Genomic DNA, 15,310 nt, shown 5'->3' with positions numbered 1-15,310 from the left:
TACAAGCTGCAGAAATTCTGAGCACTAGACCCATCATTGGAGGCAATATATTCACTTCATGGTCTACTTCCAGAATTGGGATTGTGCAGCCTGGTCAAAGTGGCAGTTATACCATGTTCCACTGCAGCACATCAAGAACAGGAGGAGATGTCTGAAATGCACAGTAACAGCCAGTTACAGTCCTTAAAAACAATATAAATGGCCTCAAGAATGAAACGTTGCTGAAATATTAAGCTGAGTTGCACTCTTACAAACTAATGATATTTCCACCCCAATACTTGATTATTAAACAGGGAATACTTACAGTACTGGAAACTGGAGATGTATGTATCGATAATATGTTGATTTCCTATGGATGGCTATCTCTCAAATACAGTCTGTTTTCGAAATATCTGTTTTTGTACATGCAAGTTAGAATTTGCTATAAGGAACCTGTCCAACTTTCTTAACCTTCCCTCAATATCTACTGTACGAATTGTAGCTCTGATAAAGATATCAGTAGTGTACACAAACTATATCACTGCTTTCAAAACTCGCTTCTAGAAAATCTGAGACATAACTTGGAATGTAGCCTTTCAATTAGACCTTCAGATAATGAATGTAAATCCTAATATGCTGTGAGTGGCGACAAGTTTTAGATAAAATACATTTTCTTTATCTTTGTTTATCACAATCTACCTCCACTCCAATCTGTGCATCAGATATTTCTATCCAGGTTGAAAACCTACCTGTGTGTTGTGCAGTAACCTCCGTGAAGCTGGTGCCTGTGTTTTGGGAATGTTCTTTGCTTGGATTCTACATTTAAAAAAAAAAAAAATTATCATACAGTATTGGGACCATATTAAGCTGTAATGCTTTTAACAGATCTATTTGTAATAATGCCTGGTGGGATGTTAGACTTAATTGTAACTAATGCTTTGTGAAAACCTTTTATGAGTTACACTACACTGCTGCTAACACAATTTGTTATGCTGTGCCACTAGAGGAATCCTAAATCACTTTAACACAATGGGTAAAATAATGTCCTAGTTTGCCCAAAATAAGAGAAAAATTAATTCACTTAACAAGGAACAATTTTTAAACAGTTTCAGCATCTCTAAGGCATTTCTTGATATTGTCCTCAGTTAACTGAACAATTGCTTACCTTTTTGGGTATTTCTTTAAGTTAAGCCATTTTGCAATCTCTGCCCTTGGTAGGTAATGGTGTATCTAAACTGATTTGTCTAAGATGGTCTACTAGAAAAACTAAAGTCAGTACATCAACGTCTTAATTTAAAAGTAATATACCTTACAGTGAGCAACCTTAAATGCACATTCTTAATTCTTGAGCAATTGGCCATTTGAATGTAAGTATTGGAAAGAGATTATTAGCAGTGTTATCGTATGCAGAGGCTGACTATTTTATTTAATTAAAATCACTTTATTTGAAAGTGTATCTATAATTCTTGTTGTTTTGATTCTTTAATAGCTATTTTCATGTACTTTGTGTGAAAAGACATCTTCATTAGAAATTAACAGATTATACAAGGTCTAAGATGGTTCTAAGATTGCACAATGTTTTCCAGGGTTGCATGACTAAGGTAGTATAGAGGTTTGCAGTTTTAAAGGAAAGATCATGCAACATTATAACACAAAAGGTTTTGCATCTGTTGTTGAACATTAAACTGGAGGATACTAATGAGCTTGCATGTCTATTAATTTTGGGATTACATGACTGTCACTTACTTTGATAAGCTGTGTTTATTCATTTACAGTCAATATTTATTTATTCATATGCATATAATAGCCAATTAAGAACAAATTTTACTACAGTGTAATTGGAAAATTTATTGGTTTGCCAAAATATAGTGATATTAAAGAATGGATCAGATATTTTGGATTTGTGTATTTATTTTGCCATACAGCAAAAATTATTACTTTGTTTGGTATGTTACTTAGTAAAATGACAGGTGGATAGCATTTTATTCTTTTTTATTTTGAGATACAAAGTAATTCTTAGCTGTGACAAATTTCTAATCGGCATTGTATTCCAATGTGGCCCAAAATGTTATTGTGGGGAAAATGGCACTCTGTCTGCTGTCAGGATATCTGCTTCAAATGCTTACCTTTGTAGAGTTGGCAAGTCGTCTTTTTGCCTTGTCTTTGACTACGTGATTAAATTCTTGCCTGAAAGAATTCTGCTGGATTAACTTTTTATCCTTTTCAGAATTTTTTAATGACCTAGTCTTTTCTGCTCAGGACTAAATAGGTATAGATATAGAAGTTTTTGTCCCCAGGAGAAAATTTGGTACATTATCATACCATTCTAGAATTACAGATGTTGCTGGATTTCTAGGTGGAGGATCAACTTTTTAAGGCATGGTGAAACTTTAATTAAAATGTGTAAGATTTAAAGTTAAATAACGCTGCGAAAGGCTACATAAAGACAAAAAAAAGATCTTGCATCAAAGTCCTGATTTAGCTTGACCTATTTGTTTTGTTAGGGAACTATGGAAGTAGCTGGCAAGGTGCATATGTGAATAATATGACTATTGTTTTAGTGGTTCATCATCAGCTTAAATTATTTGAGGAGACAGTGTCTTTTGAATTTGGGGGATACCACAAAAATATATGGTATATTATGTCTCCACACTAGGCAATGTGCTGTTTGAAATCCTAATGTATTTGCTAGCATCTGTGCTGATTTTGTGTGGCACAGACTAACCCAACCTGCACCATTTCTTTAATTTGCTTTCAGCTCCGTCGAGTAAGGTTTTACAGCAACACTGATCCTTATATAAAAGTGGTCATTTTAATACCTTTTAATATTAAGTGTTTCTTTAGACATAAGCACAATTTGTACATCAGTCTAATAGCACATTCATAATTTTATAGTTGATACCTTCTTCCAAATCTATGTATATACACTTACTGGCCACTTTTATTAGATGCACCATCCTAGTACCAGGTCTGACCCCCTTTTGCCTTCAGAACTGCTGCAATTCGTTTCATGGCATAGATTCAACAAGGTGCTGGAAACATTCCTCATGGATTTTGGTTTGTATCAATGTGGTAGTATCACATAGTTTCTGCAGATTTGTCGGCTGCACATCCATGCTCAGTCGGTACTAAGAGGCCCAAAGTAAGCAAAGAAAGTATCACCACCACCACCTGCCTAAACTGTTGATGCAAGGCAGGATAGATCCATGCTTTATTTATTTATTTTTTTTACACTAAATTGTGACCCTACCATCTCAATATCGCAGCAGAAATTGAGACTCCTCAGACCAGGCACTGTTTTTCCAATTTTCTGTTGCCCAATTTCGGTGAGCTACTTCGAATTGTACCCTCAGTTGCCTGTGGTCTTCTGGTGCTGCAGCCTTTTTGCTTCATCGGTTAGACATGTTGTGCACATCTGCTTTTCTGCATACCGTGGTTATTTGCGTTATTGTTGCCTTTCCAGCAGCTTGAACCAGTCTGGCCATTCTCCTCTGACCTCTGGCATCAACAAGGCATTTTCACCCAAATAACTACTACTCACTGGATTTTTTTCCCTTTTTTTGGACCACTCCTTACAAAACGCAGAGATGGTTGTTAGCGAAAATCCTAGCAGATCAGCAGTTTGAGAAATACTCGGACCAGCCCATCTGGTACCAACAACCATGACATATTCAAAGTCTTAAGTGACAACCTTTCTCCAACATTTTAACGCTTGGTTTGAACTTCAGTGGTTTTCTTGGCAATGTTTACATACTTAAATGGACCGAGTTGCTGCAATGCAAGTGGATATTTGTGTTAATAAGCAGCTGAACAGCTGTACCTAGTAAAATGGCAGGTGATTTGTGTGTATAAATACAGGGTGAGCCAACATTAAATACCACATTTCTCAAGGTCATTACATGAGGTAGAGGCAGCCGACTGAGTTGGGGTGGGGATCCTATGATAGGTGATCCCTTCTAGTTTTCAGTTGGTAACATGCCTTGGTTTGCTGCACATCGTGCTTTTGCTGTCGAATCGTTCTTCAGAAACCAGTCCATCATTACCACGCAGCGTGCCTTCTGAACACACTTCAGCATTCCTCCTATTAGTGATGTCCCAAATTGGAAAACAGTTCTTCAGTGGGTGGCTAAATTTAGATAGACAGGTACAAAATTGAACAGAAAATCTCCAGACCATCATTGGACTGTATGAACTCCTGAAAACATCCAAGCTGTAAGGGCATCAGTTTTGCGATCTCCTAGACGTTCAGCATGCTTCTGCCTTTTCAACAGTTCTTTGAGCAGCGACAAGGCACATTTCCATTTAAATGGTTGTGTAAATAAGCAAAACGTTTGCTATTGGGTTGAAACCAACACTTGTGAACTTCATCAGAGACCCATGCAAAGTAAGTGTGTTGCAGTTTGGTGTGCCATTGCAGAATTGGGAATTGTATGCCTTTTTTTGAGTAGGGGGGAGCAATGGTCATCATTGCCTCAGAACATTACATTGAAATACTGGAGATCTTTTTGCGATCCTAAACAGATGTGGTGGATGCCTGATTTCAACAGGATGGAGTAATCGCTCATATGGTGTGGAAATCCAAGCAAATTTTGTGGGAGATATTTCCGTGGAAGCTGATCTCCCTGCGCGGTGATGTTGGGTGGCCTTCATGTTTGCCTGATCTTGCTCCGCGCGATTTCTTCTTGTGGGGCTATCTCAAGTCGAAGGTATACACACACCGACCTCAAAACTTTGAAGCCCTCAAGGATGCTGTTCGCCACAAAATTAATAAATAAATTTATTTCTCTCTCTCTCTCTCTCTCTCTCTCTCTCTCTCTCTCTCAGTCATGTGAGCATTCAGAAATAGTCTCGAAGAGTTTATTTCTAATAATGGCCCACTGCCTTGAAGACCTCTTTTTTTTTTTTTTATATATATATATATATATATATATATATATATATATACACAGTGAAAAAAATCTATTTTGTATACCCTTTCTTGTCGTAATGAAAATTTATTTTATCTTGTAGTGCTTTTGTAGAATGAATGTTTGAAATGTGCCACTTGTTTTTGGCTCACCCTGTTTATACCCTAAGCATATCTGCAACCAAAAGTAAGTTCAGAAAACTGGTGGTAAAATGGTATGGACATGCAGTACATATCACACACAAACAAGTGACTGGACTGGTATTCAAACCCATCACTGTCTAGAGTTGTTGGGCAAAAGCATTAACTGCTATGTCACCTCAGCTTGTAAAGTCACTAATGTGAAGTGCATTTGTTTAGGTATTTCTACAGCTGGAGCAACTTGCTCAGGTTTGCATAATGAATCAGACGTAGGGACAGAAGTTGCATCCTTTATACCGTAATTTTAAGAAAAATGAACAAGGGGGCACTGTTACCATAAAAGAGAGTGCTACAGAAGCAAGCCATTTAAAATCTTAAAAGTTTAAGCAATTCCAAGAGCATTCAACAGAAGCTGAAAAGAGATTCTATAGCTCTTCTGAATACAGGTGTGTAAAAATCAAAAGTGTTGGAGAAACTTGACAGATGAGTCTTCAGTAGACATGCCTTGCTTCAATCAATAGGCCTATTGCAGACACCTTGAGGGCTTGAAGAGCCATCTTCAGGATGTGGAAGTACAGATGGGCTGCTGATGTAATCAAGTATTGTAAAGTTTCATGAGAGTCTGGATATTGGCAATTGGCAATTGGCTTGGCTTTTGAGACTTTACTTCCGAATGTGAATAATGGCATCCGTATCGACTGCATTCTGTTACAGTATACATGAATGGGTAACACCAGACAACCAAGAGAAGGTTCCACAGATGGTTGTGGATGGTGGAGTTTTTAAACCCCTGAATCCCTACACCGCTAATCTCACTGTTGACTGGTTTTGTTGTTAATTGCCTTTCTGAATAGTTCATGTCACTGAAGGCTAATCCTTTATGTAGCTTTTTAATTTTGTACAGTTTGTTTTGGTTTTGCAGGTCAGTACATAACATGATCCTTGGTGCACAATCAGAACTAGAATATAGAATACACGTTGAATGCCCTGTGATCGCAACCTGACGTCTCTGTTTTTTATTAATTGCAATACAAAATTAATGTGGAAAAATTCAGAAGAATAGAAACTGAATGGCGAAAGAGTGGTGGTTGTCTCTAATTACATAGGAAGTCTTTGTCTAAACATGGTATTGATTCCAAATAAATGTGGCATTGATTAACACTTTCCTTATTTGTAGAAACGTGAAACCCTTGCATTGACTTTACTGATCTGTCACGCTTAGGTTCTTGTTCAAAAGTGTTTCAAGCAGTAAGTCTAGTTTAAGAAATGACTATTTCAGTTTCTAAAAGCTCTTATTGGTGGTCTTTCAGCTATTTTACATTTCAGTTTTGCTATGATATAGCTGCATTTGAGTTGCATTTCTGTTTCTTATAGTTTTACCTCATCTTGTTCTTTAAGGAGAATGTGGAAGGGGGAAACGTGGTGCAGTGTTGTATATTTTGGATTAAATAGACCTCTTGTATCTAGCTGTTTGATAAAGTGTGATGGAATTGAGGAGGTCATTTGAAATTTGACACCTATTAAGCTTTTTATTCCAATATTTTTCTTTTCCTGTTTAGAGTTCAAGGAGGCTTTTCTCCTCTTTGATAGGACTGGTGATGGAAAGATCGGCTACAGCCAATGTGGGGATGTCATGAGAGCTTTGGGGCAGAACCCCACTAATGCAGAAGTCTTGAAAGTCCTGGGAAACCCAAAATCTGAAGGCAAGTTACTAGTATTGGATTTATGTAGCCTGTTTTCCAGAAAGAACCAGAATAAAAGGCAGGTGTGTAAATACTTAACACCCACTCCTTGGCAATATCCAACATGCTGTGTGTCCTGTGACTGGCTAGTTTGGGCTCCGCTACCCTCTCAATACCATGCACACTGGATCTCCTATGTAATTTGGCTTTCTTTGAACAAAGATTCATAATTTTTACATTAATAAACCTCTAACATGGATGTCATAAATAAGACCTTCCTACATCCCCACAAGGAACACATTTTAGACCTTTAGACTCTCTGTTAAAATGTGCAGAATGCTCTTTATGTTCTTGTCTTACTTAGTATTTCTAACTGGTAGATTTGTCTCTGAAATCTTTACTGCATGCCTCCCAGAACCTGATACCTGGTGCTGTGGTTAAAAGTGACTTTGCATAGATTTTTTAATGTCAACTTGGTATGGTTCTTGAAAACGATACGCAAGTAGTAACAGCTGGAGGTTTTCTTAGAACTTTGTGTGTTGATGACAGGACCTTGACGAGTGGTGCTTCAGAGAACCGTTTATCCTGTCTCCCTTATGTTTTCATTATGTCGTTATTTTTTAGATATGAACCACAAGACCCTGGACTTTGAGCAGTTTCTGCCAATGTTTCAAGCCATAGCGAAGAACAAGGACCAGGGAACATTTGAGGACTTTGTAGAAGGGCTCCGTGTTTTTGACAAGGAGGGTAACTGCACTGTAATGGGGGCAGAGCTGCGTCATGTACTTACCACACTTGGTAAATATGTAAACTTCGTCAGTGTGCTATGAGGACGCAGCTTGGCTTAAAATGGTAAGTGCTCATGTTAGTCTGCTTTCTCTGATGCAGGTGAGAAGATGACTGAGGAGGAGGTAGAGACGCTCCTAGCAGGGCACGAAGATGCCAATGGGTGCATTAACTATGAAGGTAAGTGCCTCATCAAAGATGAAGGCCGGTTGGTAGTTTGTGAAACTGTTCAGGTTTTCAGTATATTTAACCCGCATCACTTTGGTAGTCCTGTTCAGGATTTACTGTTAATTTTTGTTAATTTTCAAATGTCAGTTTCTTTTATTTTCTTCTTTTAATTATGACAATGTTTAAATAACCAATTACCCCTTTCTGCTCCTCATATCAACCATGTCAAACAAGCCTCACTTCTGTGATGTCTATATGTTGTGTACTTTTTATAAAGTTATAAGCCAGTAATTCTGTGGCGATATCCACAAGCAGGGGACAATGACTTGTTCTGTTGCACAGAAACCTCAAGGCTTTTGTTACTTTTAGCAGGGGTGACAGCTTTTTACCAAATGCACCCTTTATATGTTATGTTGGTAAGAGTTGGTCAGAGCAGACAAAATTCAGAGGGGAATCCAAAACGAGCTATTCTTGGAGCAGAGAGGGCAATGAGAGGAACGAAAATATAATTTATTTGTATGTGTTCACTTTGAATGTTGGTTTGAAATTCTCCCCAGCACTGCAATTTGATTGGATTATGATTCTTGTTCCTTTTCAACAGCTTTTGTCCGACACATCATGTCAGGGTGAAGGGTCTACTGGTAGGGGCTGTTTGATTTTAAAAAAAGGAAAAAAGTCTGAATTTTCATTTACTTTTAAGCTTTACATTCCAGTCCTCCCTTTCCTCTTTTGCATGCAGTGCTCATAGCTATTGCCCATTAACTGCCCTCCTATCTGAGATGCATTGCCCGTCTGGCAAGGGATTGACACTAAAAGAAGCCAAAGGAGAGGAAGACTGTTTTCCCAGAGCTCAAAATCTGTTACTCCCTCGTCACATGGGATGTCTGCAGTAGTCTTTGCCCTGAGCCTACAGTGCTTCTGATTAATTTCTGCCCGTCTTCTGCTCTGTTTTTGCTGTGACATCTGACAAAGTACAATGCAAAGATAAACATTTGTAGCATCCTACGTTTTTGAATTGTATTTGCTGTGATGAACTTGTAAGCATGCTATTTTGAAGTGCATCCCTTTTATTCTTATTTACTTTTGTGGTTGAAAATTTGTATTTGATGGTCTTTCAGAAGCTGGCCATTTCAGATCCTCCTTGTGTCCCTGAAGTATTGGAGAAACACTTCTGATTGCTTTTAAAATTGTGACTTTGTTTGCTGCATTTAAAACAAAAGATCCAAATTGAAAGAAATAACTTAATGGAAGTGTAGATTAAATTGAAATATTTGAGAACTGGTCAGTGTTCAAATATACAGCATATGAAATATTGTACTATACGTAAAACTTTACTGACAGTTAGAAATTGTAGAAGATGGAAGTGAAAGAGGAAATAAAATGAACTTGGTATAGTTGGCAAGACTGTAAAATGTAGATTAACCTCCGTACTAAATGGCTTGGGCCTGTGGCCTGAATTTGTTTTCTAGTCAACGGGTATTAGTGCCACAGGGTATTGCTGTTTCTCACCTCGCTCTACTCTGAGAATCTGCTATCAACCTATTATGGCTGATTGATTTTGTAGCTGTCATCAGCCATCTTGAAAGTCAAGAAATATATTGTTGACAGCGTAGCTATTTTATCATGTTATCTATACACATTAAGTAGTGTCTTGCTGCTCTTTTAAGCCTCTTTTGAACTGAAGTCGGCTGATGCTCAACAGAATGTTGGGTAAGTAACAATGATGGATCCTCTACAGCGGTGGCTCTATTTAATAATTTTCACACAAGAATAAAATCCTTTAATCAGATACTGCTGCTAATGTTCTAATTTCTTAGGAGAATCAGCTATACATATTTAACTGTTGCTTGGAGTGCAGAAATAGTCCTCCTGTAAAACAGGTAGGCAAGCAAGGTTAAGCAGTAATTTGGAGTGAAAAACCTGCTGATTATAGGATACTATGGTAAGGCCTGTCACTTTGTAGACAGACCTGCTACTGTTTGCACTTTAGTCTTTCTCATAGTTTTGATTTGTTTCAAATATTTCTTGACTTAGTGAGACATGACATCTGTTTAAATTGGTAGAAGGAAGCCTCAGGTGTGAAGGGTCACTTTGGGGTAGCTTGGCATCCCACAGATAGAAATTTAGTGAAAATATGAAGTTGATTAGGATGGGGAAGAAGGAAAAAAAATTAGCTGTGACTATAAACATTCTAAAATATTAAAATAAAACATTATAAAATATATATAATATGGTTGAGTGCCTCATTTTGATTCATCTGTCTGTTTTTTGTTGGCGGTATTGAAAATTTTTCATTCAGTTGTTCTGCTACTCCTGTTAGGTGTATGGTGTCAAGAGCTTACTTTCTGTGGTTTTCCGCTTCCTCAAGTTGATTTAGTGTTGAAACATTCAGCTCCTAAAACAGTCTTCCTCCACTAACCCAATACAGTTACATTAAGCTTGCTGGACATTTTTGTTGAGCTCTGCTCTGCTGTTTTGCGTGGTAGAGTAGGCCTGGCTGCCCTTTCCCTCCCCTGCCCAATTTCTTTTGCCATTACTGCCATATAGCTAGCATTATCTTCTGGCCAGTAGAAGAAAGGCGCCTCCTGCAAGCTCCTCTAGGCTGTCCCGCAATCTGAATAGGGTAGATATGCGCAGCCTGACATTTTTGCTCTTGCCTGTATATAAACTAAGCTGGGAGAGTTAAGGTTGAATTTGATCCCATTACAGACATCCCATAAAAGACCTGCCTCAGGATGGAGTAAACTACAAACTTTGTCAGAAGTACAGATTGTTTCCTCTTGCTGGAAGATGGGTGGTATGCATTAGACTGAATTCTAAATTGGCCTTTCATATACAGTGGTTATAGAAAAGAATACCCCCCCTCCCCTTCTAAATATTTCCATTTTGTTTGCTTTACAGCCTTAAATAAAAACACACACACACAAAATATTTCTTCCCAGCTTTACTTACTCAATGCAGCCTATAACATTTTTTTATGTGGGCTCCAGAGACATTAAAGCAGGCACACTTGTATAAAATAAAGTTATTATTGCCCTTTTTGAGATGCTAACATTTTGCAAGCTGGCAGTGCCACGGGTTGTGTTGCTCAGACACACACACACTGTATATGTCTTCAGTGGAAAAGTGGCAGCTGGTATTTGGCATCATCTTGGATCCCCCATTTGCTACTTCATCATAACAATGAAAGTACAAGAATAAAAAGAGAAACTGATTTACTAAATTTGTATCTTGTTTTCAAATTCCATCTTATGTCCTGAATTAATTTTGGCACCTATTATCCTTGCACTCCCTTTTAATAGTCTAAGACAGCACAAACTTTGCTGTCTGCTTCCAAATGTAAGAGTCTCATCCTCTCCTTGGAGGAAGCGACATCCATGCTGGCTTTATTTCCAGTTGCTGCTCATTCTGCCCTTTTGGTTTTCTCTTTGGCACCAATCTGTGAAGCTGTGCTGGCAGATATTTAACTTGTGTAGTGAGCTGGTGCCAAAACACAAGAATTCTGCATTCTGACTGACCTGAGGGTGGCCGCTTGTCTCCGTCTGGAGTCACTGTATAGTACTAGGGCACTGGGAACATCTCAAGTGACTTGAACAGACGTAGCAGCTGAATTTTGTTTCTTCAGAGTACTTGAGAGAAGTCTATATGCATCCAGCAAGAGGGAAGAATTTACTTCAGTGAAATGCTAATAATGTAGTTTGTAGGGCATAGAATTTTAAATTGCCATCCCACCCTGATAAGCATGTTTTTTTCTGTTGTGGATGCCTTGCAGTTATTGTAATGGGCTCCCCCACCCTAACACAGATGAAGTAATTGTTTTTTTTTTTTTTTTGTCCTTCCACAGAACTTGTCCGAATGGTGATGAGCGGCTAACTGCAGTTTCCATCTTCGTGTCATTTTCCTTTAGATTGCTGGTTATTTTATTAAGTGCCTTTTCTAAACCAACTCCTCCTCCTGCTCTCCTCTCCCTGGTTGACATCCACCATCTTCCAGAGTCGGCCTGAGAGACTGCCACTTAGTGAGGTTCAACCATTCACGCTGCAGAGGAGAGCTGTGACTAACAGAATCAGGAGGAATCTGAAAAGGGATTCACTAAATAGAGTTGACCCATCTTCCCCACCCCAGGCTATTCGCACTCCTGCTGAATGGAATCGTCAGTAAATTATTCTGTACTTCATTGCATTCGTAAAATAAAGTTTCCAGATTTCCTCAAAAGCTAATGAGAGTAATTTTTGATTAGGGTTTTTTTTTTTTTTTTTAATGTTTGTTCATTTTTTGAATATTCCAAATGCTGCCCTTAGATTTACATTTTGATGTAACTTAACATTATTTACTTTAAAGACCGCACAATTTTTTGAAGACAAGTATTGTATAAATATGATAACTGCATGCAAAGGACAAACGCACATGAACTTGAGTTTTCTTTTATGTGGGACAATTGGATCTTGCATTAACTTTCCGCTTTTGGCCAAAGGGCTTTCTAATTATTATTTTTATTTAAATTGGCTATCAAAAAAAGAACCAAACCATTGGTTTGTAGTACAAGCTTTACCATCAGCCATAAATACCTTTAGGTTCCTACAGTGCTACTTCCAGTATGTGTAATTGTAACAGGGATGACATTCTGCAACCACTAAGGCTGTCCTGTTTCGATGTACCAAATTGTGATATGAAAACCTTGTAAAATACTAAAACTCTTCTTGCTGCCTGTTTACTAGCTTTTTGTTTTTGTTGGTATGAAATGCAGGAAGGAGCAAGAATACTTCGACCTTCTTTGGCTTCTGATGTCTGTTATGCCGTGTGTGACGCTGTGGTTTCAGGCTAAAGATCAAAGTCCGATTGTAGCTACACGTCTGATTTAATTAATCAAGCCGTCCCTTTATAATGATGATTCCATTTATCATAGTCATTGGGTACGTCAGACTAACAGACAGCAGTTGCTGATCTCGTCACTGGCCCTTGTCGGTTTACACAGCATGCAGTCGCATATATTGACATGCTGTGACTTTCCAGCACAGTCCTGCTCGCCTCTTTCTGTGACAACCAAAAATATGCCACCTGATGGAGCCGGTAAGGACACTGTTGTGCAATTCCTGACTTGGGGTGTCAGTAGATGAGACCGAGCAACCAGGGGATGGAGTAAAAACAGACTATTCCAAAACAGGATTCGGCTTTATTCCAGCAGTGCCCAAGCTATTTTACAAACAAATGTCTTGCAAAAAATATTTACGAAGTCCAATGCAAAGATAATTCCAAAAAGAAAAATTAGTGCAGGTGTTAGTTATGATATTTACAGTGGTTTCCAAATCCAAAAGTGAAGAAAATAACCAAAAAAAAAAAAAACACTCATCCAGCTACCAAACAGATCATGAAGACTGAAACAAAAAAAACAAAAAAAAACTAACTAACCTATTTTATACGTAAAGAGCAGTACATATCTACACTGCTCCGTTAAACAACTCAGTAGCACAGATCTACATTATAGCCTGAAGACCTGGGGCCTCATGTATGTATAAACGGTGCGTACGCACAGAAATGTTGCGTAAGAACTTTTCCACGTTCAAATCGCGATGTATAAAACCTACACTTGGCGTAAAGCCACACACTTTTTCACGGTACCTCATGCCTTGTCGTACGCAAGTTCTCCGCTCGGTTTTGCAGACTGGCGGCACCCAGCGTCAAAGCAATGCTACTGTTCCTGTGTGGTTACTCCTTATTTTCCTGACGCGGCTTTATAAATACACTAAAACTGACCGCATATCGTTTATTAGTGTAATGCATCTGATTGTAATTAACTTAACAATAACTTAAATTAACAATATAATGGTCCAGGGAATAGCCATAGTATTCCAAATACCATAACTGCTTTAGCGTTGTTACTCACTGCACCTTCTTCTTCTTTCAGCTGCTCTCGTTAGGGGTTGCCACAGCGGATCATCTTTTTCCATATTACTCTCACTGCACGACTCGGAGTATTTATATCACTGTATCTGAGTGTGAATCACAGCAGCAGCTGATCGGAAAGAGAATTATCGGTATTACAGCATCAAGCACACGCTACCTCAGCCACGGCAAAACGTTTTGAAGCCTTTCCTGTACGGACCTCGCGGTTCAGAAACAGATTCATCCCAAGAACTTTAAATACACTCAATCAATTGCTCCTTGTAGAACTGTTTGTACTTGTAAGTACAATCACCCCACTGTAAACTTGCACTACAGTTATAATATTACACAACCTGAGCCCCTTTATAAAGTGTGTATTTACATATAATGACGATAACATTTTTAAGATGAAATGCAGCAAAATATGTTTATTATATTATACAGGTAAAACTTTAACTTCATTTAGATAATCTATATTCTTCACTGGGACTGGCGTCAAGGATAGAATAATTAAACATGTACTACAAAGAGAGTTCAATGTTCTTTAAACCTGTTAAAGAATCAGGCTCTTACAGAATGCTTAACATCTATTACAGAGCTGATTGTGTGGCAATCGGTTACTTGGAGAAAGAAAAGCAAGAACTGCATGGGCGGCCACGGCAATATATATTGAATGTAAAACAGAGAGAAAATAACGACACAGCTAAAAACGCAGCGACAAATTTCGACAAAAATTTAAATGCTTGTGTCATGAGCACGAGGCGGCTATCCAGTGTCCGCAACTGACTTGGCCATCTGCCGTGCATAAGCTACCTCACTGACATTGGCGGCGAAGGAGCCACCGATTTTTTTTTTTTCTGCCCAGGGCCACCACAAGCCTAGAGCCGCCCCGGAGTACTGCTGCAATAAATAATTTCATCGATGGTTGTGCACAATCGCTGCGCTGCAAAACCTGTGTTTAATAACGTGCTTTAACTCCTATCATCATGAAAATATCACGTATACATCTCATTATTTTAGTTATTCAGAGAGCTGTAATATCACGAATGTAATGGATTCTGTGTACAGTCGGAGGAAGAGAGCCGGTTTAAGAAGCAAGTAGTGATTCACACACACATGAAGATCAAATACAAAACAAAGCGTTTAACGTGCTACTTTAATTACGATATGATTTGAGAAACTGGTTAAGTAAATGATTTTAAATAGATGACGTTTATGATATTCTACTTTAATAACAAAATAAACTACGTGATTAAAGTGGAAATTTCGAGATTGAAGTTGACATTTCGTACTTTTTTTCCCCACTGTGTGCCTTTTTTTTTCTCTGTACCCTTAAAAGCTTTCATATGACACTGAGATGGTAGGCTACGACTCGCCTTTTCACGGAGACTGATATCTGAGCTTTCAAGTTTCTCCAAAACGTTATGGCACTCGATCAACTTCCTTTTGTTGATTATACCACGGTTTAATTAAACAAATAGTATATTTTTCCTTTGGCTCCACTTGGTATTCGCTGAAATTGTTATATTTTCCCCCGTGCTTTTCCCGTTGTCTTTTCGCAAAAGGCTGAGCTTAAGGGCGATTTATATTGATTTGCATATTCAAATAGGTGTAATTCTGGGAGGAGTTGGGGCGTTACATAAAGCGCGTGCACGAGCGTTAGTTTTCACGCTAATCGGGATTTATGTAGCAGAAGAACGTGGAAGTTGGAGTACGCACAGATTCCTGCATCTGGATTTTTCTGTGCGTAAGCACATTTCGGCTT

General features: G+C 38.3%; 1 protein-coding gene across 4 annotated transcripts in view; it reads left to right on the top strand.

Moving 5' to 3' along the window:
• Positions 1–11,882, top strand: part of LOC120525180 (myosin light polypeptide 6-like) — a 46,913-nt gene extending 35,031 nt beyond the window's left edge. For 2 of the 4 annotated variants that reach the window (XM_039747272.1, XM_039747274.1), the window contains exons 3-7: positions 6,586–6,729; positions 7,333–7,506; positions 7,597–7,674; positions 8,264–8,303; positions 11,507–11,882. In XM_039747272.1, coding sequence (XP_039603206.1) covers positions 6,586–6,729; positions 7,333–7,506; positions 7,597–7,674; positions 8,264–8,292 — 425 coding nt within the window. In that variant the 3' untranslated portion in view covers positions 8,293–8,303; positions 11,507–11,882. The remainder of the gene's footprint in view (positions 1–6,585; positions 6,730–7,332; positions 7,507–7,596; positions 7,675–8,263; positions 8,304–11,506) is intronic. The other 2 variants (XM_039747271.1, XM_039747273.1) reach the window with 1 other exon arrangement.
• The last annotated feature ends 3,428 nt before the right edge of the window (positions 11,883–15,310 follow it).

The sequence above is a fragment of the Polypterus senegalus genome, chromosome 3 (assembly GCF_016835505.1).
Source record: "Polypterus senegalus isolate Bchr_013 chromosome 3, ASM1683550v1, whole genome shotgun sequence".
In the NCBI taxonomy this organism is placed as follows: Eukaryota; Metazoa; Chordata; class Cladistia; order Polypteriformes; family Polypteridae; genus Polypterus; species Polypterus senegalus.
The sequence above is the reverse complement of the archived record's forward strand: the minus strand, read 5'-3'. Positions and strand labels throughout refer to the sequence as shown.